Raw genomic sequence first — 27,172 nt, forward strand, 5'->3', positions numbered from 1 at the left:
ATTTTCGTCATTAAAAATTGACACTATAAACTGCAGTTTTGTCGACAAGAGAACATATTACCAGACTTTAAAGCTGTATTAAGGCCGGGTTTGCTTTTCGTTCATCTTGGCTTCGTTTTCCGATCTATATTCGTCTGTATAGACGGTTTTTAGTATTAATTTTTATGAGTTATTAGCTCTTTTGAATTTGATAAGTCTATTTATACATCAAAATTCCTCCCTTTTTGCTCGAATTTCAGTTTAAACAAACTTTTGAGCGACGCGAAAAAATCGTTTCGAGAAAGACAAACCGGCATTGACATTTACTTCGTATAGTTCATGACATAATTACCAGGTAGAGTACTGTAAACAGCTGAGTGCAATTTTTTTCTCGCGAAGTACACTATTTGTCAACGAGTTTTGGTTGTGTGTGTGTATTATAGTTCAGAACCATACCATACACAAACAACGAAAAATGGCGCGAACTTGTAACATACTCAAAAACAGAATTGTACCAATTTTGACAGATAGTGCATTCAATATTTTGTTGTTGGGCAACTGCCACTACCTGTAAATTAATATTCATGACACCATTACCAGGTAGTGTACCGTAAACAGCTGAGTACAATTATTTCTCGCGAAGTGCACTATCTGTCAAAGAGTTTTGGTTGTGTGTGTAATATAGTTTAGAACCATATGCACACAAACAACAAGAAATGGCGCGTACTAGTTACATACACAAAATCAGAGTTGCACTAATCACTGATTTTGACAGATATTGCACTCAATATTTTGTTGTTGGGCAACTTCCATACCTGTAAATGAAAATATCTTGGGTGAATTTGGACGTTTTCGTTCATGCGTTTGCACAGCTGACCGATATTTTTGATTACAAAAGGGCGGCATATTTGGCCGCCGAAGCCTTAAAAATTTCACGGCTTTGGTGATATATCTTTTAACCGGCTTGGTTCTCGTTCTTCATGCAAACGAAGAATAGGTCCAGTCGTGAGGGTTCGTTTGGTGAGTACGCAAAATAGTAGGAGCTGCAAAAGTTGGTTATAAGTTGGAGAGAATTCATACCACCCCGCTTTTGGATTGAATAATCACTTGTGTCAAAGAAAAAAAAAGTAAAGCGATTGAAAAGATTTGAAAGTGCATTTGATTTATTAAATTCTCTTTTAAATTAAAATTCATTACATGAACTATTGATATTGGTGAAATTTCTTACATATTTGGAGTGGAATGCTAATATAAAGAAAAATTGCACTTTTCTTTAAATCGGTCTGTATGAGAGCTGCTGGAAAGATACTTGAGAGGGGGAGAAGTATGGTGTAAACGGCCATCTTGCATGGTGACGAAGGTGGTGAATTATTAAAATGAGATAGCAATACTTCCAATAAATTGCCGAACATCTACGGTCATTCTTTGTACACGCGAAAGAAGTGTCAGTTGGAATCAAGTTCAGCGGCTTTCAGCAGCTCTTCACACCGATTGGGTTAAAATGTTAGCACATTTTTTAAAGCAAAAGAAAGATAAAAAATAATTGATTTGATTTTACCAAATAATTGTGTTCGATTTGAAATAGTAACAACTTGTGCATATAAAAAATATTTATATTGTTTTTGAAGTTTCTATAGATTTGAAGAAGTGTTACTTAAATAATATGATTTGTGGGGTTACGTAAGACCAACCATCTTTGTTGGGGACTTTTTCGCAAAGATGTGCCGGATAAAATATCTTTATTTATTACTCTCTGCTGCTGCTAAACCATCTTTGCTATAACCATTTTACGTTTTTGATTGATAAACTGAGTATTAATTTGGTTTTTCTTTAATTTTTTTCAGAGCTTACGTGCGCTAGCTTCAATTTCTTGTTGATCTTCAAGCAACTTACATAAAAACAAATCAAAATGTTCGTATCAACAGTCTCCCGTATTGCCCCCGTTGCCAGGTCCGCTGTAAGTATTTAGAGATATAATTATATTTAATTAAAATGCATCTTGTTTTCCATTACATAAGTTGTTTGAAATCGATTTTTCCTATAGATTCGCGGCGCGGCGACTCTTTTGGCAAACCTTCATTTTCTTTTAATTTTGTGCTCTCGTTTCTCATGCTCGGCGACTCTCAATTCCATTAAATTTTCGTGGTGGATTTCCAATGACCGCTCTCTTGCTAAGTTGTATTCTGTCAAACAAGAAGAAAAACGTTACATAAGTAGAATTTGAGGTTAGGAGCTGAATTTTTTTTTTGATACCCAAAAGAGAGAAATTTTTATGGGAAATGGTTGAAAAATTATATGAGTTAATAATGCTATTAGTTGAAGCGTTTAATCCAAGCTGCTGTGTTCGATTTGTTTATCAATTACAGTGGTTGCCGGGTCAATGTTTAAAGGCGAAACATGACTGATGGACAACGTCGTTATCGTTGACGACTGGTGTTATGTATGCATGCATGCATTGCGGTATATATTAAATAAGATCCGCGTGATGATGCGATATGAGGAGTTGGGGAAAACATAGTTCTGGTTTCTTGTATTATGGCCTTTAAACATTCTATTTTGAAGTCCATTTAGGAAACTCCAAAATCTCCACTTATGTAACATGGGGGAGTTTTATGCTGTTTCTCAAGAATTACATAAAGTTTAGGGGTTGGGGTAAACTCACTGCCTGTTTATAGAAGACATGTTTACACAAAGTTGGACATGCTCTTCAGCAGGTGCATGTGGATAGCTGTTAAATAGTTTGTTAATTTTTATAGCTTTAAGTTAACATTTAGAGCATACACCCCTTTCTCAATCCACCACCACCAACCCCACCCTGTGTTGTCAAAGTTTATGCTATTGCATAACTTTTTTTTTTGGCACATGTAACATTTCATTGGCCTTTAGATACTTTTGTAGTTTGTATGTATAAAAGGTTAAATAATTGTTTATTTTAACGCATTAGGTATTGAGTAATCAGGTCTTAGATTTTGATATTATTCTATGGCAATATCATGGATTGGGGGCAACGACCGGTGAAAATTAATTAAAATTTATATCAACTTCTATGGGAGACAAATAAATGAATATGGTCACGGCAGTTAATTTTATTTCAATAATAAATTACTAGGATTTGTTTGGATGTCATTAAATGTTTAAAATATTTTCCTAGACGTCATTGCTCAAATTATGTTTTGTATAAAAATTGTATTAAGGTTAAATCACTTCCATGTTAATTTAATTTTCTTGAGTCTTCTGCCTTAAATCCCATAAACCTAAGTCTGCAATGAAGAACAACCATTTGTGAAGTTACATAATTTTTTTTTTCGATTCATCCACTACTAAGACTTTTAGTGAAAGAAGGCACTTAAGAAATTCCAACGGAATTTCATTAGGAAACAAGGGGTGAACTTGTATAAATAAATTAAGATTTGTAAGAATTTTTTTGTTCTTTTTTCTATTTGAATCTTGGTGCACGAGCCGGGCTCATCAGATAATGGTCAGCTGTTCTAATGTATTTGTTTTTTCACCCTTATGGTGAGTTAAGTTACATGCAGTGTTGAGTTGTGCCACTTACATATGGAGTATCGAAAAGAGAATTTTCCAACGGTTTTACTGGTGTACCACTTTTTTTTATTGTGCCACTAAAATACACATTTTTAAGATCTAAGGCCTGGAGCAAATATCAGAAATATTATCCAGCGGTTGTTATCCCCTCACTAATGATGGCAATATGAATGAAGCGGTATTTCAGCCTTTGACGAAGAACTGGGCTATAACATGGGGTCCCTTTTTCATTGAGCTTGGATGCATCCGACTGAATTTTTTTTTATGGGATTTTCAACATTTCGTACCGAAGAACTGGGCTACAACATGGGGTCCTTTTCATTGAACTTGATTTGCATCCGACAGAAGTTTTCTTTATGAGATTTCCAACATTTCGTACCCTCCACAGCGTGATTTACTTCATTCGTTTTAAATCGAAATAATGATCTTTTACATATTTGTTCGATCGCGTGATAATTCTGAGTGTTTAGTTACAGCAGAATGTAGACGGACATCTCGCAACAATAGTAAGACTAGCAGTTCAAGACCGTGGTAGTCCGCAAGCAAATTTGGACTTTTTAGTCCATTGTGAAGATACATTGTTGAAATAGCCACATCGCTTTAAAAAGCCTAATAATGGCATGCAAACATTTTCATCGGGTAATTCAGGCAATCCAGTGCGGGACACAGGCACAAGACGGCGCGGAACATAAACACAAACTCCCTTAACGTGGTTTAAGTTTCAGCAGAAATCGTTACTGGCAACCTCTATCTGCTTATTTTGCAATCAGACAGTGTCATTAATGTCAATATGAAAATGGCTCTTGTTCTAAAAGCGAGTTTAGATTGGACCACATAATCTTGGTGCGTCTAAAGACAACAATCTGTGACCATCTGTGTCATACGTTACCCCTTAGGCCCAATACCGATGAATTAACTTAAATGTCGCTACTATAGTACCCACAGAGTCCAGTTTTTACTATAGTACTCACAGAGTCCAGTTTCTCCAGACTCCAGAATGTGCAAAGTAGTTTCTAGTCTTGCAAGCTCATCTGCTCTACCATTTCAAATTTACCCATGAAATGGAATGTTCAAGATAGGGGGGGAAATTCTCATATATATCAAAGAGTGCTGTGATAAGGGAAACATTTTAACGTGGCGTACAGAATACAAAAACCGCCCTCGACTGTTGCAGATCTCTCAACGAGATGGCTGAACAGTTTAAAATTCACCTGTTCTGGGTGCCGGGTCACAGAGATATCCCAGGGAATTCTAAAGCGGATGAGCCTGTGAGACAAGGAACTACCCTCTGTGGGTATGCCTCTCAATTAGCACGGATATTTCAATATCAGCACAAAGAAATGCTGGGTTCTGAACTGTTGAGCCATCTCGTTAAGCAATAAGCGGCTGTAAAGGTACATTTTTAACTCGGGAATACGTCTGAGAAGATAGTTATGCCAACCGACGTTATAAGCTCCCTTAAACTCCCTAAGCCACAATGTTCAGAGACAATTAGTGTAGCCCAGCACGGGATAGCTGTGAGCACCACAAACTGGAACATTGAGGTCCGATCTGTGTGGTTTTCATTGTTGTCACGAGAAGCTTAGCTGGGAGCTACCGGGCGTGTCCACAGGTTGCGGATAGTGGAATGCTCCATCCAGTGTAATTGTAACTGCAGTCGCAGACAATTCGCGGTATCGAGTGGAGAGTCCCAGTGAGAGGTCAGGTGGCTCTTTCACAAATACTGAGTGCCTACGATGCTCGATATGAGAAGGCGAGTTGTGGTCGCCTTCAAATAACCAATGGCCACCCTGTTCCCGCGGCGATTGGTCCTTTGGACCGGAACGAGCTTGCTCACCTACAGGATCTTGACGAGGATCGACACCAACACATGAAAATGTGGTTACAACAACAACAGCAATAAGTGTAGCATTTAGTGGATCGGAAGGTACTACCCTAAGTGCGGCTGTAATGCACTTTAGAATAGCTACACATTTGAAGCGACTGAGTATTGAACAGAAATACTGAAATGGGGGATACTGTTTTAGCTTCACAATATTGTAACGCTTTTGTGCCGGTAATCTGAGCTACTCATAAAAGTATGGGGGCTGCCAATCCCTTAATGTGGTCAGCCTTTCCACTGACGCTTCCAACCAAAGGTTGACTATTGTCCCTGGCAGATGATAGTCGATCTCAGATCGTAAACAGCGAGTTGGTTGGAAATTTCGACAAAATGAATACATTCTGAGTGATGATTAGAAAGTTTGCCGTACTGAAGAACGCATTTACCAAAGAACCTTTCCCCAATTTCTTCATATTTATGTGAAACACTTTTATATATTATGTGAAACTTCAGTAATAACACCTCTTCATTACCGCTGGGTTCGTAAAAATCTCTAAAAACATCTTTCAAACTGTTTTTGAATGGCTGTTAGATATTCAATGACCATAAAACAAAGGTTAAAACCGCATATTGGCAGATTTGTGAACCAGATTTCTATTCCTTTTTTAATAAAAGGCATACCACACAATAGAACGAAATGAAGAATAGGAAAAAGAAGAAATAAGATATGTAGAAAGAAATATTTTGTAATAGAATCTTTGATGTTTGAATATACATGGATGTATAATATACATATTTGTCCCTTCATTGTTTCTTCATTTATTATATTAGATATATTTTATTGTGAATATCCAGTGATTAATCAATTTCTCTATAATGCCTTTTGTATATTTACAGCTCCTTAACGGCTCTAAGCAATACTTGCGACCATTGAGCAGCGCAGTCATCAGCCAAAGCCAAACCTTGGCTGCTCAAAACACAACCCCAGTTGCTTTACTGCCACAAATCAGGTCATTCCAGACCTCCACTGTCACACGTGACATTGATTCAGCTGCCAAATTCATTGGTGCTGGCGCTGCCACAGTCGGTGTAGCTGGTTCCGGTTAGTATTGGAAGCTATTTATAAACACACCCACCCCAACAACCCATGATGATATAATGCAGCCAAGAAATTGATAAAATGTTGTTTTTCTTTCCGGACAAGAACAACGACAACAATTATACATTAATATAAGTCAGTTGCAATCTAGCATCTGGGGCTTACACACGGGTATTTGATTACTCTACCACAGCCCCGGGAAGGTCTGAGATATGGTCAAGGAGTTCACTAAAAGCATCGAGTTGAAATGATGTTTGAACTTTTAAATTTTCTAGCAGGAAACTTGTATGATTAAAAGGCAAAAGGACAAGAAATTCTGTATTTTTGTTAGAATATGAAAATACATTGAAATCTTTTGTGACCAGCAATTTAAGTGCAATGTGCTCGCTGTTCTTCCAACAGAACAGAACTCAATTCAGACTAATCTGTGGCTGACTTTTAAAAAGAAAAAATAATGTTATTTGGGAAAAACAAGATTTTTATTAATTTCTATGCTGCATAACTGATTTGCTTGTATTAACGATTTTTCTTTGTTTTTATTTCTTTTTTGTTTTCTATCTACTACCTCATACATCGTCATGGTTGGCCAACTTCCAATACAACAGGTGCCGGTATCGGAACAGTATTCGGTTCCCTCATCATTGGTTATGCCAGAAATCCATCATTGAAACAACAGTTGTTCTCCTACGCTATCTTGGGTTTCGCCCTTTCTGAAGCTATGGGTCTTTTCTGTCTTATGATGGCCTTCTTGCTCCTCTTCGCTTTCTAAAGTGTTTTTGTGTCCTAAGAAGACTTTAAATCTTAATAAATACAACAACAACAAAAGTAAATTAACATCTGTACCACAACAACAACAACAACAAACACAGCTCCATCATCTTTATTGTTTTTAAAAAACATCCAAGAGTAATAAAAGCAACACTTATTTAAGTTTAAAACGGAAATAAAACAAAAATCTATAACAAATTCGAAAAAAAACGAATGTACTACTATTTCAAATTCAATGCAAACAGTAACAACAACAGCAACAAAAAGATGAAAATACTGCTAACGAATATAAAAAAAATGATATATGAGTAGAAGAATTTACAAGAAATTGAAACTCACTCAATTATGTATATTACCCGCCTCTGAAGATTTGCATTTTTTATGTAAAGTTCATTTGAAAAAAAATTCTTCTTTTCGTTTCGTTTGTTTTATGAACAACAAGTAAGAGATCCGTCTGTTCCCAAGGTTTTTTGTAGAGAATTTCAATCCTTGGCGCGCTCTCATTTTTCTCTAAAAAAAATAAAATAAGGATTGATTGCATCTGGCAAAAGATTATAAACTCTATGATTTATTTGTTTGAAAAGTCATTTCGTGGAATGGGGTTCTCGATGTTTTTCGTGGTTATACATGAAATGGTTGTTCTCGTTGTAGCTTCTTGTTCTTATTTCTTCCATTAATTATTTTTCGCTCATGTTTTCTGTTTATGAAAAAAAAAATGTTTTTATCTTTATTATTTTGTTAGTTTTCATTTGACGAAGAAGATAGAAACACTAGCCAGCAACAGCAATTAATCTTCTTCTCTAGTACAATTGTTGTCCATCATGTGTATTTTAATAGAGATTTTTGAAACATTCGAATAATTTTGTCATACATGAATTCAAAAAAAAAAAAAGAAAAACTTTCACTGCTGTACAAATATGTGTTTTGAAAATGAAACAAAGAAGAATAAATTTCAAGGATTTCGTGAATGAAAACTAATGCTCAATTGTCTATATATTCATAAGTTAGGTTGGTTGAGGTTGAAGGGGTGTAAGAGACTAATAACTTCAGTTGCTAACCTCTTCACTTTGGGATTTTAGGTTCATTATTATACCCTCCACCACAAACCTACCTGGGTTCTTGACTTCTTGAGCGTCTAGAGGGCGCAATTCCTATACGATTTGGCAGAAATTTTCGATGTGACTTTCAACAACTGTGCTAAGTATGTTTTAAATCGTTCCATAACCTGATATAGCTGCCATATAAACCGATCTTGAATCTTGACTTTTTGAGGCACTAGAGGGCTCAATTCTAATCCGATTTGGCTGAAATTTTGCATGAGGTGTTTTATTATGACTTGACAACTGTGTCAAATATGGTTCAAATCGATCAATAACCTGATATAGCTGCAATATGAACCGATATGCGATCTTGACTTCTTGAGCCTCCAGAAGCCTTATTATTATCCGATTTGGCTGAAATTTTGTTCAACGGCTTCTCCCATGACCGTCAACATACTTGTCAAATATGGTCCGAATCGGTCTATAGACTGATACAGCTCCCATATAAACCGATATGCGATCTTGACTTCTTGAGCCTCCAGAAGCCTTATTATTATCCGATTTGGCTGAAATTTTGTTCAACGGCTTCTCCCATGACCGTCGACATACTTGTCAAATATGGTCCGAATCGGTCTATACCCTGATACAGCTCCCATATAAACCGATCTCTCTATTTTACTTCTTGGTAGGGGCTCAAGATCGCAATTCTTACTCGAATTGGCTGAAATTTTACACAATGAATTCTACTATGGTCTCCAACATTCAATTCAATTATGGTCCGAAACGGACTATAACTAGATATGATGACATCCAACAACTGTGCTAATTTTTGTTAAAATCGGTCCATAACCTGGTATAGCTGTCACATAAACCGATCTGGGGTCTTGACTTTTGAAGCCTCTCGAGGGTGTAATTCCTATCCGATTTATCTGGAATTTAGCAGAACGTGTTTTGTTATGACTTCCAACAACTGTGTCAAATATGGTTCAAATCGATCGATAACCTGATATACCTGCCATACAAACCGATCATAATTGGAGCTCAATGTTCCAGCATTTGTGGTGCTCACAGCTATTCCGTGCCGACCCCTAGTGTACACATGATGATAGCCGGATTCCCGCGAAGATTCAAATAAAAGATGGCAACAAAGAGAATGCAAACAAAAATCTGACCGTCAAAGCTGGCTGGCTGTTAAGAGCTGTTCGCGTAAGACCACCTTTTTAAATCCGCTTTGGAACGACTGAAGGAATGATGTAAGTGGTAGATTTTAATTTGTTACTTGATTGAAATGTATGAAGTTGTTCCACACCGACACATCTTTGAAGTTATACAGATCTCAAGCTGGATGTTATACGGGTTCTAGCAAGTAAGTTAACGATGAGTTTTCTCACGCTTATATAAATACCTTGAGTCTCCAACTCCTTCATGATTGATGTCAATTTTCTAAATTGGAAGAACCCTCATTTCGACCATTGTAAAGGGTGATTTTTTTGAGGTTAGGATTTTCATGCATTAGTATTTGACAGATCACGTGGGATTTCAGACATGGTGTCAAAGAGAAAGATGCTCAGTATGCTTTGACATTTCATCATGAATAGACTTACTAACGAGCAACGCTTGCAAATCATTGAATTTTATTACCAAAATCAGTGTTCGGTTCGAAATGTGTTCATTCACCGTTCAGCGATGAGGCTCATTTCTGGTTGAATGGCTACGTAAATAAGCAAAATTGCCGCATTTGGAGTGAAGAGCAACCAGAAGCCGTTCAAGAACTGCCCATGCATCCCGAAAAATGCACTGTTTGGTGTGGTTTGTACGCTGGTGGAATCATTGGACCGTATTTTTTCAAAGATGCTGTTGGACGCAACGTTACGGTGAATGAACACACTTCGAACCGAACACTGATTTTGGTAATAAAATTCAATGATTTGCAAGCGTTGCTCGTTAGTAAGTCTATTCATGATGAAATGTCAAAGCATACTGAGCATCTTTCTCTTTGACACCATGTCTGAAATCCCACGTGATCTGTCAAATACTAATGCATGAAAATCCTAACCTCAAAAAAATCACCCTTTAGTTTGCTTGTCAACGTTCCAGCCGGCTGGTATTTAAAGCGCTGTTTCATTGAGCTCATCGTAACAAAAGGTGTACTGTAGTCGAAACAGGCAACCCATGGGAATCTTCACTCTGAGATCTATGAGTCTCTTGTTTGTTTTCGCTGCTATCCGTTTGGGTTTAGACTCATACACCGGTGTTCACCAAACTTTGTGTAACCTTAAAGAAGGTTTATTATTTGATAGCTCTGAAAAGGAATTTTGTCAAATAAACCTACTTTTGGGGTTACTCTTTTCGGCTTATTACGTGAACTACTGTCAAACTCTATATAAAGAAATTTTAAATGAAAAATGTGTGAAAACTAATTTTTAGACTAATGACTAAAAAGTAGCCATTAGGCATAATTAATACTAGTGTATAATGATGGTACAATGGTGTTGGTCCAGAAAATATGCTTTAACTCAGTGATTATTGCAACTCTGTGTTCGCGCCATTTTTCGTCGTTTGTGTGTATGGTTCTTAACTATAATACACACACACACACAACCAAACTCCGTTGACAGATTGTGCACTTCGCTAAAAAAAAATTGTACTCAGCTGTTTACGGTACACTACCTGGTAATTATGTCATGCGTGTGCCTTCCGTAAGAGTCGCCTAAAAAGAAAAGAAAAAGGAAATGAGTGAACATAAAAACTATTAAAAACACAATTAATTTAACAAACAACAAATTTAAAACGTGATTGGTAAAAATAATTGTATGTTTTAAAGCAATTTTTCAATCGATTGCGGGATTGGAAAATTGCTAAATCACTTTCATTGTTCATTCACAGTACTTTCAAAATTTTCTTTTCTCTTTATTTTCTTCGTTTATTTCTAATCTTTGCACCTAGCGCATTTTGCAAGAGTCGCAAAACCCATCTTTATCTATTGAACATCTGTAGTCAAACTGGCCGGCTGTTTTCGGCTGTTCGCTTAAGACCACCTTTTTAAATGCACCTTGGTAAACGGACTGCTTTGGAAATATCAGCTGATTTCACAACGCCTTACGTAGCGCCATACACTAATTATTACCTATTGTACAGATGTGCAATGTTGTTTTGGAATTGTTGGTAGTGCCATTTTTGATGTTCGTATAAAAAAGTTTCCTTTTACAAACTTTACTACAACAAAAGTGAAAGCAGTAAGTAATTACAAATAAATGTTAAGAAATTTTAATAACATATATTGCGCAGGCCATAACTAAATCCGATTGTTTTCAATTTGTCAAGAGTCAGCCACACAGTCTTTTATAGTGTGGTTTAATTAAGAAAGCCATTTTAAAACAAAGTTATTTTTGATAAATCCTACACACTTAATAATATTATTAAGTTATGATCAAACCAGTTTTCCTCAGAAGTGGATATTTGTGATTATGATACAGTAATAGCTAAAGCAATCCCGGTAATAGTTTAGCCAGGTACATAGCATCAGCGTGTAACTGGGATTTAGCTGACGTTCCGGCATTTGTAAAATTGCATACGCAAAACTAAAGTAAAAAACAGGTGATAGTTGAAGGTATGTTGCTCTTCTGTGTTTGTATAGTAATACAGTTTGTTTTCATAACTTGGACTCAGGCGACTTTATAAGATATGGAGGTAGATTTGGTCATAATTACAGTGAAAGCCGTTGTATACCAATTACACTATTTGACTTTCCAACACATCATAAGCTTAGACGGTATCAAACTTCTAGTTCATTAATGGTTTGAGGTTCTTTCGTAGATATGGTGTAATTTCTTGGCATTAAGGAGCAAAAAACCCCGAAAAAAGGGTTGACAGTATTAGTATTAGTAGTGGCTGTTGGCGACATAACTGACTGATCCGAAGAGATGCGCCAAGTTGGTTAGCTGCCAATTTGTTGAGCATCGCCAGAGTGGCAAGGTTACGAGGAGAGCCATTCATCGTATTCTTGGTCTTCGAGCCGATGTACAACAGTCAGTCACAAATGTCATCCGTGGCGCCAAGTCATCCAAGGCGCTGAGTCCCGACGTTATCTTGTCTTTGAAAACCGATGTCTGGAAGATGGGCAGAGCGATCCCGCTACAGAAGCCTTGAAAGGACCCAAGCAAGGGGGAGCCTTACAGACCGTACTTCTTTCTTTCATTTGTAGGCAAGGCACTTGAAGGACTACTTTTCCCGAGCCTCGGAGAATTTTCATTCGCCGAGCATCTGCATGTATTTCATAGACCGCACAGTACAACAACTGCCATCATGGCATATATTTGCCATGGCTTTAATCAGTCTAGGCCATGTGATATTTGAGGACATCGCCAATACGTCCCTCCAGCCAGGTTTAAAGTGCTGGGTCTTGAATTATCTGTGTGGTGGCCTGTCATTTGTGGAATTTAGCGATAAGTAGTCAAAATATCGCAGAGTGAAACATGGAGTTCTCTAAGGTGAGGTGCTATCTGTAGGCAGCTCTAGGCAGCTACAGCACGTCAACGATAATGTGGATGGCTTTAATTGGGGAAGTGTTGGAAAAGTTTTTAGAAAAGGAGATTGGAAGATTACGGCAATGCTATCGTGAGAATTTTGTTTAGACTTTAAGTCGAGCAGGCAATGTGTACTACACATAGGATCAGCTGTTATTCTTTAAGAAGAACCACAACACCACTGTTTCCGATAGACCCAAATAGAAGGATAATGCATTAGGTAATATGACACAAATCGACCTTTTTGCTTCTTAAAAAGTTATGTTTATAGAAACATAAATCTGTAGACTTTAGTGTATATACATCTAAGAGTTGACATTGCAAATAGATACATGGATAAGCAGCCAAGCTACAATGTGTGACAAAGTTTTCCATTCCTTTGTTCTTCTAAGTCCAAGGTCATTTACTGACTTTCGTAGATCTGTTAACTGTATGATCGAGTAGTCCAAAATATGCACCCAAACATACTAGGCAACCGGTAAGATTAGAATATCACCTTACATAGATACCTGGACTAAAAAAAGAAATCCATTTTGACTTTCATCTTATAACTCCATATATTTGCTGTTTTTATACCCATCACCATAGGATGGGGGTATACTTACCTAGTCATTCCGTTTTTAACACCTCGAAATACTGATTTGCGACCCCATAAAGTATATATATTCTTGATTGTCTGGACAATTTGAGTCGATCTAGCCGTCGATCCGTCTGTTTGTCGAAATCACGATAGCGGTCGAACGCATACAGCTAGCCGCTTGAAATTTTGCCCAAACACATCTTATTGGTGTAGGTCGTTGGGGGTTGCAAATTGACCATATCGGTTCAGATTTGGATATATATAGCTCCCATATGAACCGATATCCCGATTTGACTCATTTAGCATCTAAAAGCCGCAATTGTTAACCGATCGGGCAAAATTTCATGTTGTGTTTTGTAACGACGTTCAATAACCGTGCTAAGTACGGTGGAAATCGATCTATCAACTGGTTTAGCTGGATAGGACAAAAATAATACACGGCAAGTACCTCCGATACAGTAGGCAGAAATCTGCCTAGGCTATCTATGAAAGCTCACGTTTAAACCCTATGAAGTCGGGCTTTACATCTAGAACTGACATACTAACGATAAAGGCAACATTCCATATTTTTAATAAGAAATATCGATACTTTCGCAATTTCCCGTCACCAATATTTCAAACGAAAATGAGGAGTAAAAATCAGGTGATCGATTTATATAGAAGCAATATCAATATACCGACCGAATAAAACAAAAATTAAAAAATCAGCTGGAAGTCATGAGAGAAATCATTGTTCAAATTTATAGCCCAATCTTTTGAAAATTGCGCCCTCTATAAGGGCAATTTGTCTTATGGGTCGCATCGATCGATAGTGCCGTCGATATTTTGCCAGCTCTACTTACATCGCAATCGACGTAGTATGTGGAAAGCAGGTTACCCATAGTATACATTTACCTTTATTTTCGTTGTCGAAGGCGAAAATCGACAGCAGTCGTAGTCGAAGGCGAATTTCATATTTCGTGGTATTCGGTAACTTATTCGCCTTCGACAGTTTGATAATAAAAAATATTGGTATTGCATCGTGATCGACGCAGTATGTGGGAAGCAACTTTCAAATTTATAGCCCAATCGTATGAAAATTGCGCCTTCTATAAGGGCAATTTGTCTTATGGGTCGCATCGATCGATAGTGCCGTCGATATTTTGTCAGCTCTACTAACGTCGCAATCGACGCAGTATGTGGAAAGCAGGTTACTCACAGTATACATTCACCCTTACTCCCGTTGTCGAAGGCGAAAATCAACAGAAGTTGTAGTCAAAGACGAATTTCACATTTCGTGGTATTCGGTAACTTATTCGTCTTCGATAGTTTGATAATAAAATAAAATATTGTGGTAAATAAAACAATCACATAAAATTAGGTTCCATACTCTTTCGACAAACAGGCGCGATGCTAATCGTTCCCCCAGCTATCTGGTATATGCACCGGAACGATCTATCTCATTCGAAGAAGCTGGTCAAGGATCGCTACCCCCATTTGCAAGTATTATGTAGCTACGACAAAACATAATACCCGACAGGGAATAGCTGTGAGCACCATACAGGCTGGAACATTGAGGTCCGATCTATGTGATGTTCGTTGCTGTCACAAAAAGCTTAGCTGGGAGCTACCGGGCTCATCTAGGTTGCGGATAATTTTTAATTTTTCATCCGATTTCGATGAAATTGGACACAGTGAGTTCCGATAAACACCTACCCATTTAAGAGAAGTTTGTTCCAGATCAACCCATATTTGCATATAGCTGGCCTATAGACCGACCGCCCGATCTTCCGATATGGGGTATTAAGGCCATAAAAGATCGATTTATTACCCGATTTGGCACAGTGAGTTATTGTAGATCCCTACACATTTCTGTAAAATATGGTTTAGATCGGACCGGATCGGATCTCCCGATATAGAGTGTTGAGCCTGTAAATTGAGCATTTTTATCCGATTTCGATGAAATTTGGCACATTGAGTTCTGGTAGACGGTGGTCCAGATCAGACCATATTTGGATATAGCTGTTATATAGACTGATCTTCCGATACAAGGTATTGAGCTCATAAGAGAAACATTATTCATCCGATTTCGATGAAATGTGATCCAGATCGGATCATATTTGGACATAGCTGCCATATAGATCTCTAGATATAGGCAATTGAGCCCATAAATGTTGTAGTTTTCATCCGACTTTCTGTTGAATATCGCTCAGATCGTACCATATTTGGATACAGCTGCCATGTAGACCGATCTCCTGATATAGAGCATTGATCCTATACAAGGAGTATTTTTCATCCGATTTCGATCAAATTTCGTTTCCCTCTACACCCTTCTGTTGTATATCGTCCAGATCGGACCTTATTTGCATATAGCTGTCTTACAGACAGATCTCCCGATATAGAGTATTAAGCTCATAAAATTATCATTTTTATCGGATTTTAATGAAATTTGAAACAGTGAGTTATGATAGACTTCTAGACATCATATCGTTTTAAATTTTATCCGATTTTGATGAAATTAAAAACAGTGTGCTTTGGTAAACTTCTACATAATTTTGTTGAATATCGTCCATATGATACCATATTTGGATATAGCTGCCCGATATAGAGTATTGAGCCTATAAAAAGAGCATTTTTCATCTGACTTTGATGAAATTTAAAACAGTGAGTTTTTATAGACCTCTTCACCTTTTTGTTAAATATCGTTTATATCCAAATATGGTCTCATCTGGACGATATTCAATAAAAAGATGGAGGGGTATCAAAGGCCACTGTTTTAAATTTCATTGAAATTGGATGAAATACTTTTTTGAAAAGCTCAATACCCTATATCGTGAAATCGGTCTATGTGGCAGCTATATCCAAATATGGTACGATTTTGACGATATTCAACAAAAAGGTGTAGGGATACTAAAGCTCACAGTTTCAAATTTCATCGAAATCGGATAAAAAATGCTCCTTTTATAGGCTCAATACTCTATATCGGGAGATCGGTCTATATGGTAGAGGTCTATCAAACCTCACTATTTCAAATTTCATCAAAATCGGACGAAAAATACGATTTTTATGTGCTCAATACCCTATATCTGAAAATCAGTCTATATGGCAGCTATATCCAAATATAGTCCGATCTGGACCACATTTCACAAGAATGGGTAGGGATCTTCCAGAACTCACTGTGCCATATTTCGTCGGAATCGGATGTAATATGAGGAATTATTTGCCTCAACACCTTAAGTCTGGAGATCAGTCTATATTGCGGCTAAATAGAACTATAGTTGGATTTTATTAGATCAGAAAGTTAGTTTTAGATGCAAAGAATAAGAAATTAAAAAAAATGTTTGTAAAATGATTTAAATTACCAAAATATCTGAAAATTTATAAATACCCAAGTAAATGAAAGGCAAAAGACGGGCGGTGCCGACTTTATTTTACCTTACACTATAGGTACAAAGTGGGAGTTATATCTAATCCTGAACCAATTTTGATGGTCGTCGGCGATGTATTAAACTTCGAGGAAATATGTTCAAACTGTAATAAATAGGTGGACAAATGCCCCACATTAGTGCAAATTTGACGAACATATATATGAGAGCTATATTTAAATCTGAACCGATTTCTAGCAAAACTTCTTAGATATTGTGGTAGTCGTCGGGGAAATCGCTGCACAAAATTTTGACAAAATTGGTCAATAAATGCTCTTGCAGTGGCTCTAGGCGTGAAAATCGGGCGATGATGATATGAGAGCTATATCTAAATCTGAACCGATTTCTATGAAATTCACCAGTAATGTCGAGAGTCATTAGAAATTCCTTCCTGACGAATTTCGAGAGAATCGGTTAACAAATGACCATTTTATTGCATTATAACAGCAAATCGGGCGAAAATATATATGGAAGCTATATCTAAATCTGAACCGATTTTTTCCAATTTCAATAGGCTTCGTCTCTAGGCCGAAAAACATGCCTGTACCAAATTTGAAGACGATCGGATGAGAACTGCGACCTGTAGTTTGTACACAAATTAACATGGACAGACAGACGGACAGACAGAAAGACGGACATTGCTAAATTGATTCAGAAAGTGATTCTGAGTCGATCGGTATACTTATCAATGGGTCTATTCCTCTTCATTTACAAACAAATGCAAATACGCTGTAGCACAGTAGTGGTGTAGGGTATAAAAAGGTATTTATTGGGTATATACCCAATAAATACTTAAGCATTGGTTATTTATCCGGTAAAAGACCATCTCTATCTATACGGAGAGTCTGAGTGAGAGGCCGGGCAGCACCGGCTCTTGCCTATGATGCACGAAATGACAAGGGGGGTTATTGGCGCCTTTAAATAACCAATGGCTACCCTGTTGCTGTGGCGATCGGTCGTTTTGGACCAGGACGAGATTGCTCACATACAGGAGCTTGACGAGGATCGCCTCCTCCGCATGAAAATGTGGCTACGACAACAACAACAAAACATTAGATCCTTTCAACAGCTTTTGTTTGGATTAGCCAATTTTAATATACCGATTGTATCGCACAAACGTCTTTATTTTGCACATCGATAATAAAAAAAGCGTCTAATTCGATTTTTGGATTTTTTACAGAACAAAAAAACATAATAAAATACGCAAAATTTTGTAAGGTACAATTTATTTTTTTTAATTAGAAATGAATGTTTCTTTTTTATTAAAAACGCTATATAAATTTTTGTCGTATATAAAATTCTATAAATTTTATTAAGTTTTTTTTGCATTTTTTTGTAAAGAAACAAAAAATCGAGCTAGGCCCTTTTTATACTAAGCCATCGATATACTACAACACTGAACATGAAATCATAAATCCAAATATGCGCCTTTTCCAAAAATCATTGTTGTGTTTGGCTACGCTAGTCCGGATTATTGTTTATAATTCATTAGCAAATAAAATGACGTAGACAAAGGAAAAAAGTTATAAAAAAACGAACGCGATTAAATACACCAAGAACCACAGAAAGCGACGAAAATTGTCAAATCATCATGATAAAGCGTAAAAACCAAAGGCATACAACGACAACGTTCACCATACATTAGTTTGTCAGCCAATCATTCTCACACTTCATTCAGCCAAAAAAAAATGTTTACTTTGGTTAGCACGTTTGTGATTTTGGAGTCTCCGTGGCTGCAGTCAGGTCAGACAGTAGTGACAAAAGTCTGTATCTGTATGGTTCTTTTCCGCGAAATTCCATTCAAACGGTAAACAAAACTTAATTTTGATAAATCACTTACCACTTATTATTGATAGATAAATCAAATAAAAAATTAAAGTTAATCGATTTGTGATGTTCTGCGATAATTACCCAAAGTTTCTACCAATGCAGAGCATGCGGCAAATTATCATTGCTCTTCATTAAGATTGGATCACATAGGTTAAGATCATGTGATTCCCTTTGATTTTTACACAGCAAAATTACCATAATAATAACCACCTTCTTTATATTCATGTCACAATTCTGTGGCAATGTGCATACATGTATTTTATGGTATCGGACATTAATATTTCGGGTTATTTATTTATTTTTTTTATTTATTTATTTTATTTATTTATTTTATTTATTTATTTTATTTATTTATTTTATGATTTCACATACAACAAGACTTTACAATCTTATGATTAGAGTATGTGAATTTTGAATTAAAATTTATTTTGTTTTAATTACTATTTCTGAAGAAAAATTATTAGTTATAAATGAATATTTAATACATATTGAAAAGAGATATTTTGAACTTGCTTGCGTTGCTTAAAATTTGTATTGATGTTGGCAAGGAGTTCCATAGACGGACTGCATTAAAAAAGAAATGCCATTCGGACACCAGCATATTGGGTCGCTTTGGGACGATAAATATCCTTCTGGTGGTTCGGCCAAAATCCAAATTATTGTGGAGATACTCCGGTGTTTATTTATTAATAATTTTATGCAGCATTATAAGAACCTTGATGTTTAAAAGGTTGTTAAAATCAACTCCCTGCAATTCTTTTGAAAACTGTGAGCAGGTTTCATGTTTTCTCAGGCCGTAGCCATGGCATTATAAACTGTTTGCATTCTGTACTTGCTTTTCGAGTCACATTTTCCGAACAATTCAGAACCACACATCAGTGTTGGCAATAAGTAAGATTTTGCCAGAAGAGTTCGGATATGTTGCGGGGTTAGTAGTTGGGTTTGGTATAGTGTCCTAAGCATTCCAAAAACTTTTCCTGTCGTTGCGATGACGTGATCCTTTCATGTTAAAGTGCTATTTATTATTATGCCTAAATTTTACGCTTTGTAAACTTGCTCAATTTTGGTCTCCGATAAGAAATGGAAACTCACAACATATGCTTTGCCTTCTGTCAGTAATTAGCATGAATTTAGATTTATTTGGGTTTATCAGAAGATTGTTTACGGTGGCCCATGTGTGTATTTTGCAGAGATCTCTGTTTAGCTTTAATATACCATCTGATAGTGATGATTTGTGGCACTTTACTTTACTTTAATTGGCTATGACAGAATAATTCTTCCACTAGCCGAACGTAGAATAGCGTTCCAAGCGCCTCGATCTTCTGCGCTCATTCTAAAATCTCTGACACCAAGTTTCGAGGTGTCTCCCACAACTTGATCTTTCCATCAGGCTTTTGGTCTTCCCGGTTTGCGTGTACCACCGTGTTTGCCTTCAAAAGACTTCATTGCTTGAGCTTTTTAATCCAGTCGTTGTATTTTGATACGTGTAACTATACTATCGTCGTCTTACAGCTCGTGGTTCATACGTCGCCTATATTCTCCACTAAGGCAAACTAGTCCATATATTTTACAAAGAACCTTTCTCTTCAAATACTCCAAGCACTGCCTCATCTGCTTTCACAAGTACCCATGCTTCAGAACCATATAACAGCACGGGTAGTATCAGTGTCTTGTAAAGTGTAGTCTTCGTCTATCGAGAGATGGCCTTGTTTCTAAACTGCTTACTTAGTCCAAAGTAGCATCTGTTTGGCAGTATTATTCTTCGCTTTATCTCAAAACTGGTGTCATTCGTTTCGGTTACGGCGGTGCCGAGGTAAATAAAGTTCCTGACTGTCTCAACTGACTGTGATTCCCAACTTACTCCATGTTCTTTATCTGCTCGGTTGTACAAGGCTTTTTGGGAGTGGAGACCATCCATTTCGTCTTATCTCCATTTACTGCCAGACCCATTTTCACTGACTCTCTTTCGATTCTTTCAAAGGCTGCAGTTACTACTTCCGGTGACCGACCTATGATATCGATATCGTCGGCATAGGCAAGTAGCATGTGCTTTCTTGTGATTAGTGTGCCATATCTATTCACTTCTGCATCTCGCATAATCTTCTCCAGCAGGATATTAAAGAGATCACACGATAGGCTGTCTCCTTGTCTGAAACCTCGTTTGGTATTAAATGGTTCGGAGAGATTCTTTCCTATTCTTACTGAGGAACGCGTATCAGCAAGTGTCATCCTGCAGAGTCTTATTAATTTTGCAGGGATACCAAACTCAGACATGGCTTAAAATAACTTTGAACGTAAAAGAGTATCGAAGGCGGCTTTGTAGTCAACAAAGAGGTGGTAGGTGTTGATTTGTCCTTCTCGGGTCTTTTCTAGGATTTGGCGCAGTGTGAATATCTGGTCTAGGGTGGATTTACACAGGTCTAAAACCGCATTGATAGGGCCCAATTGATAATTTGTGACAATAAAAGTATAATTGAACATCATCTGCATATGTGTGGATGTTTGAATACTCCAGTTGATGTGGCAAGTCGTTGATGTACATGGAGAACAAGACCAGGCCCAAGATAGAACCTTGAGGCACACCACTATTCATTGCTAAGGGCGCTGACCTGGAAGTACCAATTATAACTGATTGAGTTCTATCTTGTAGGTAGCTGCGTTGGAAAAATTGAAATAGTGTTTTTTTTTTGTTAATTTTAGGCAGAGAATATCGTGATCAACAGATTCGAAGGCTTTTGAATGGTCTAGTAGTACCAAATAGGCTGCAAGTCCGTCCTAAGTGCCAGATCTTAGGTCTTCAATGACATCTATCAAAGCTGTGATACAACTATGATATGCTCTAAAGCCTGACTGCTTGTCCGAGAGTAGGCAATGCTCATCTATATATCCGTGTAGTTGTTTGCGAACTATGCGCTCAAAATCCTTGGAAAGTAATGGCAAAATAGATATTGGGCGATAATCGTTTCCAGTTTTAAATTTAAGGATATACACTATCTTCGCATCTTACCATTCCGCAGGATACTGGCTTGTAGTTAATATGTTGTTAAAAAGATGTGTCAAACATGGCAAAATATCTGGAAGTATAATTTTTAAAAATGTGGGATGAATTGAGTCCAAGCCAACCGCATTAGACTTTACAGATAAAAAACATTCAACGACATCCTATGGTGTCAAGCAGAAAAATTCAAATTCTGAAGATTGAGGAAAAGTAGGTACTGCTGCTGAGGGTAAGACGAAAAGCTCCGACGTGTTGCTGGATGTAGTATTTGCGGAAGCATTGACGAAAAATTGATTAAGGGCATCCGGATTCTCATCAGTGCTAGTACGCCTGGATTTGCCTATACCGATTTCTCGTATTGTATTCCATTTCCTTTTAGTATTGACAGCATTTTGAAACTTAGAAACTTAACTTGATAATAATTTACTTTCGTCCTTTGTGAACTGAAGAGTTTAGAAGGTGCAGAATATTTTCATTTATAAAAGTGAGTGGTTCATCAACTGTAATTAAATGAAACATTTGACTCCAACCTATGTTGAGAAACTCTGATATGAGTACAGAAAAATCCACTTTTTAAAATTGTAGAAGTAACCAGGTTCTGCTGGAGACGGTGGTGGGTTATCGTACGGAAAAAAGATTAAATCATGATTGGAGAAACAAGGAGAACTCAGCTGGTCATATAGCAAAACATTGTTAGTGTTATTGACTATAAAAATGTCATGTAACGTATTACTACTTGAGGTATAATGGGTAGGTATAGAATTGTTCACGTTGTATGAACCAATAGAGTTAAGTGCAGCTGTGAGCTCAGATTCCGTTATAATGTTTGAGTTAAAGTCACCTCCAACTATCACGTGATCATATTGCGTAGAAACTTCCATAAGCTCATGTATGAGGTTATCAAATTTAATATGCTGGTTTAGTCTAAACACAGCCAAAGACTTAATTTCCGATAATTTATCCTTGACTCTAGAAATATTATTGTAAGTAAATATGCAAATAGTTAACAGTTGTTATGCTAGCCTCTGCGCCAATGTGGCTTTGTTTTAATATTTTTCCAATGTAACTATGTATTCAATTTCAATGTTTTAGCAAATTATATTAGAAAATGAACTTAATGTACGTTTTTCCCACTTTTGCACAGTGGGATAGAATTGAAGAAAACTTATAAAAGTCTGCCGTTTGAGAACAGGTATAGATAATTCTTCGAAATTTAAAATGCTTAGAGATGAGGTATTAGGGATCTCAAGTGAAATTGGCTTGTCGACTTTTCCTGATAATCAAAAATTCGACTTTTCGACTTTTTCTGGTAATCATAAAGTCGACTTGAGAGCTTTCCAATTTTTTCGACTTTTCGACTGTTTTTGACTTTAAGTCGAATTTTCGACTTTTTTAAACAGTAAAAGTCGAATATTCGACTTTTTTAAACATTAAAAGTCGACTTTTTGACCTTTTTACACAAAATGTCGATTTATCGATTGGTTGAAAGCCGACTTTTAGATCCCCATGAGGTATTAACAAGGTCATGTGCAAAATTTTTAGGCCCTATGTGCATCGGGCGCCTCTTGGCAGGTCTCTAAAATTGGTCATCTCGGCATTTCGAAAACTTGTTCGGGCTGCCAAATTTTTAATTGTATTTCAATTTCCAAAATTCTTTTTTGCCGGATAGTGTTTAAAAATCCTAAAAGTCTGCTCTAGGTCTACAATATCTAATCTGGTCTCGGGAATTTTCGACTTTGAATTTATTGTTTGAAATTTGGCCGAGATAAACTTTGTATTTTGCAATTTACGGAGGCATTTGTGATTCGATTTTAATTTTGATTTGGATTGGTGACAAAGTTGACAACTTTGCCGCCAAGGGTGTCCAAATTCGATTATGTAGTTAAAAGTTGTACAAGTTGGAAGTCAAAAAATTAAAAAAAACAGATTTTTTGCATTTTTCCGTCAAACGAAGTATTTTCTTTGTTTAGACTCTATTGAAAGAAGTTGATTAATTACAGTTACTTTTTGTACCCACCACCATAGGATAGGGGTTTACTAATCTAGTCACTCCGTTTGTAACACCTCGAAATAATGGTCTAGGATTCCATAAAGTATGTATATTTTTGATCGTTTCAGACATTCCAAGTCGATATAGCCATGCCCGTCCGTCCGTCTGTCGAAATCACGACAGAGGTCGAACGCGTAAAGCTAGCTGCTTGAAATTTTGCACAGATACTTAGTATTGATGTAGGTCGTTGGGGATTGGATATAGCTCCCATATAAACCGATCTTCCGATTTGACTTCTTGAGCTCCTGGAAGCGGCAATTTTTTTCCAATGTAGCTGAAATTTTCCATGTGGTGTTTTGCTATTACTTCCAACAACCGTGTCAAGTACGATCCAAATCAGTCTTTAACCTGATATAGCTCTCATATAAACCGGCAGAAGTTTGATATGTAAAATAAAATTGTGCCCTTCAACTAAATTTGGTTAGTAAAAATTTTTAGCAGAATCCATGGTGGTGGGTTCCCAAGATTCGGCCCGGCCGAACTTAGCACACTTTTAATCTTTTTATACCCTCCACCATAGGATGGGGGTTTACTAATTTCCTCATTCCATTTGTAACTCCACAAAATATTCGTCTAAGACCCCATAAAGTGTATATATTCATGATCGTCATGACATTTTGAAATTTCGCTCAAATTCTTCTTTTTAGTGTAGGTCAGTTGGGATTGTAAATGGGCCATATCGGTCCATGTTTTGATATAGCTGCCATATAAACAGATTTTGAATCTTGACTTCTTGAGCGACTAGAGGTCACAATTCTTATTTGATTTGGCTGAATTTTTGCGTGAGGTGTTTTTTTATGATTTCCAAAAACCCATTCTAAGTATAGTTGAAATCGCCATTGCAAATGCCATTTTTTGGCTCAAGGACGAACGCTATCGGTCCAGATTAAGATATAGCTCCCATATATATCATTCATCGGATATGAGCTATTATGGCTGTAGCAGCCACATTTTTAGTCCGATCTTTACAAAGTTTTTCACCAGCTGTTTTATGTGACGTTTCAATTTGTCAACTAAATTTCATCAAAATCAGTCCAGTTTTAGATATATTGGGTTGCCCAAAAAGTAATTGCGGATTATTCATATAGTCGGCGTTGACAAATTTTTTCACAGCTTGTGACTCTGTAATTGCATTCTTTCTTCTGTCAGTTATCAGCTGTTACTTGCTTTAGAAAAAAAGTGTAAAAAGAGTATATTTGAATAAAGTTCATTCTAAGTTTTATTAAAAATGCATTTACTTTCTTTTAAAAAATCCGCAATTACTTTTTGGGCAACCCAATAGCTCCCATATTGGGTTGCCCAATTATGGCTGTAACAACCACAATTCTATTCCGATCTTACAAAATTTTGCACGAGGAGTTTGATTTAACGTCTCAAGTTATCCAAAAAATTTCATCAAAATCAGTCCGTCTTAAGATATTGCTCCCATATATATCTTTCATCTGATATGCCTCATTATGGATTGTAGTCCGCTCTTTACAAAATTTTGCACAACGTTACGTTAAATCAAACACCGATTTAACGTCTCAACTTGTCCGCAAAATTTCATCAAAATGGGTTCAGTTACAGATATAACTCCCATGTAAAGGGTGATTTTTTTAAGAGCTGTAGGAAAGTTTTTCAAAGAAAAAACCCACAAAATTCAGAAAAATGCATGAAATCTTCATTTGAATCAACAGTAGGTTCTATATTATTTAATGTTTGAAGATTATTTCATGCAAATGTTGACCGTGACGCGCCTCAAACGGTCCATCCGCTTAGTCCAATTTTGGCATACTCTTTCCAACCTTTCGGCCGGTATCTTAAAAACAAATGCTTCTATGTTGTCTTCCAATGCGGGTCTGTATAGAAATGAGCTTTAACATCTAAAGGCGTTAAAACGCACGATCTAGGCGACCAATTGAGCGGTCCCGAACGTGTGCTGTTTGGCATGTGGCACCATCTTGTTGAAACCACATGTCATGCAAGTCAAGCTCTAGCATTTTGGGCAAACAAAAAGTTAGATATCATAGATATCATTTCACGATAGCATTCACCATTCACTGCTACGTTACGATTCGCATAATCTTTGAGGAAGTACGGTCCAATGACGCCACCAGTCTATAAACTACATAAAACTGACTTTTTCTGGATACATTGGTAGCTCTTGCAATGCTTCTGGCTGATCTTCACTCCAAAATCGACATATCTACTTATTTACGTACCCATTGAGTCAAAAATGAGCTTCGTCGCTGAACACAATTTGAACACGATGAACTTTCTTAACAGAGCACGCATTTTGATAATAAAATTCAATAATTTGCAAGCGTTGTTCGTTTGTAAGACGATTAATGATTAAATGAAAGACCAAAATGAAGATGTTTGACAGTGAAACAAAACATGAAACGTGCGTGGAATGTTTCTATCAGTGTTACCAAAATGGTAATAGCTACAAAAATCACCCTTTATATCTTTCATCCAATATGCCTCATTATGGCTGTAGAAGCAACAGTTTTGGTCCCATCTCTAGGAAATTTGATTCGACGTTCGCTCATTTCATGTAAATTGGTCAAGGATATAGCTTCCATATATATATATACCTTTTATTTGCTTTGCACTTTTATAGCAATAGTAGGCATATTTTGTTGGGATCGTTATACAATTTTTTTATTCTCGAATATGCTTAATAGTAGTAGGCAGACTCGGTGGTGTAGGGTATTATATAGTCGTCTCCGCCCGAATTTTGTCTTTTCTTACCGGTTTTTTACTTCATATGTCCCCAAAACACATACAAAACCTTTTTTGCACCAAACGAGTTTGTAGCCTCTAAAGCCAACTACTAAAAAATTCCGATTTTTATTTCTTCTTTTGAGAATTTTTGTGAGAAAAATTCGGGCAGAATTTATTTTTAGCTTTTTAACAACACTCTTATCAGCAAAGTTCAGAAAGCATTATTAAGATATCTTTATTCGTTATTTTTTTTCCTTCCAAATTGTGGCTCTTTATAGTAAACAAATGTTAGTTTTTAGTACGAAACAAGTAAAAATGTAATGCGTTCGGTCGTGCCGAACTTTGTATAACCACCACCATGGATATATTTATCATAGTATTTCATTATGACTCCACTAGTAAATCCATAGTTCTATCCAAACATGGGCTGATTTGTATCATATTTGATTCAGGAACTGAGAAGTCTTGTACAAGTCACAGTTTCAGCGAAATCGGGAAATTATCAGAATATAGGTTTATATAGCAGCTTTCTTTAAATAGGGTCCGATCAGAACCGGAATTGGCAAGGATGCCAAGGGATCTAATTACTGTTTTAAATTTCAACGAAATCAAGAAATTTATATTCCTGGTATTGGCTACAGTCTCTTAATCGGCAGATCGGTCTATATAGCAGCTATAATTAAATATGGTCCAATCTGGACCATATTTCAATCAGATATCGGGAGTCTTAATGCGACTCATTGTTTCAAATTTCAGCGAAATCGGATAACAAATACTCTTAAGACCCTTAATCGTATTACGGGGAATCCCAATGTTGATTG

General features: G+C 36.7%; 2 protein-coding genes and 1 long non-coding RNA gene across 4 annotated transcripts in view; 2 read left to right on the forward strand and 1 right to left on the reverse strand.

Annotated features, from left to right (window-relative positions):
* The first annotated feature begins 907 nt into the window (after positions 1 to 907).
* LOC106082178 (ATP synthase lipid-binding protein, mitochondrial) lies at positions 908 to 8,192 on the forward strand. 2 transcript variants are annotated; one of them, XM_013244539.2, is made up of 4 exons: positions 908 to 999; positions 1,824 to 1,936; positions 6,245 to 6,449; positions 7,052 to 8,192. In XM_013244539.2, exons 2-4 carry the CDS (start codon positions 1,889 to 1,891, stop codon positions 7,213 to 7,215), a joined length of 417 nt encoding a protein of 138 aa, XP_013099993.1. In that variant the 5' UTR covers positions 908 to 999; positions 1,824 to 1,888; the 3' UTR covers positions 7,216 to 8,192. The 2 variants fall into 2 exon arrangements, with proteins under 2 accessions (XP_013099993.1, XP_013099992.1); XM_013244538.2 differs by lacking the exon at positions 908 to 999 and adding an exon at positions 1,374 to 1,482.
* On the reverse strand, positions 1,846 to 2,396 carry LOC131995047 (uncharacterized). Its single transcript, XR_009397102.1, has 2 exons — positions 2,233 to 2,396; positions 1,846 to 2,162 (listed from the first exon to the last, which is right to left on the reverse strand). It is a non-coding gene; the product is annotated as an uncharacterized LOC131995047 (long non-coding RNA).
* Positions 8,193 to 11,403: 3,211 nt separating the features above from the next.
* The window catches only part of LOC106082190 (kelch-like ECH-associated protein 1B), a 55,868-nt gene continuing 40,099 nt past the window's right edge, over positions 11,404 to 27,172 (forward strand). The window contains exon 1 of the mRNA XM_013244566.2: positions 11,404 to 11,490. The gene's annotated coding sequence lies outside the window, so the exon portion shown is untranslated. The remainder of the gene's footprint in view (positions 11,491 to 27,172) is intronic.

This window comes from Stomoxys calcitrans, chromosome 2, assembly GCF_963082655.1.
Source record: "Stomoxys calcitrans chromosome 2, idStoCalc2.1, whole genome shotgun sequence".
In the NCBI taxonomy this organism is placed as follows: Eukaryota; Metazoa; Arthropoda; class Insecta; order Diptera; family Muscidae; genus Stomoxys; species Stomoxys calcitrans.

Bases quoted from the DNA above. Each gene is read 5' to 3' on its own strand.
- LOC106082178 (XM_013244539.2), top strand. From the start codon at position 1,889: ATGTTCGTATCAACAGTCTCCCGTATTGCCCCCGTTGCCAGGTCCGCT. The intron at 1,937-6,244 runs GTAAGTATTTAG...GTATATTTACAG, and splicing joins CCCCCGTTGCCAGGTCCGCT to CTCCTTAACGGCTCTAAGCA. The intron at 6,450-7,051 runs GTTAGTATTGGA...CCAATACAACAG, and splicing joins AGTCGGTGTAGCTGGTTCCG to GTGCCGGTATCGGAACAGTA.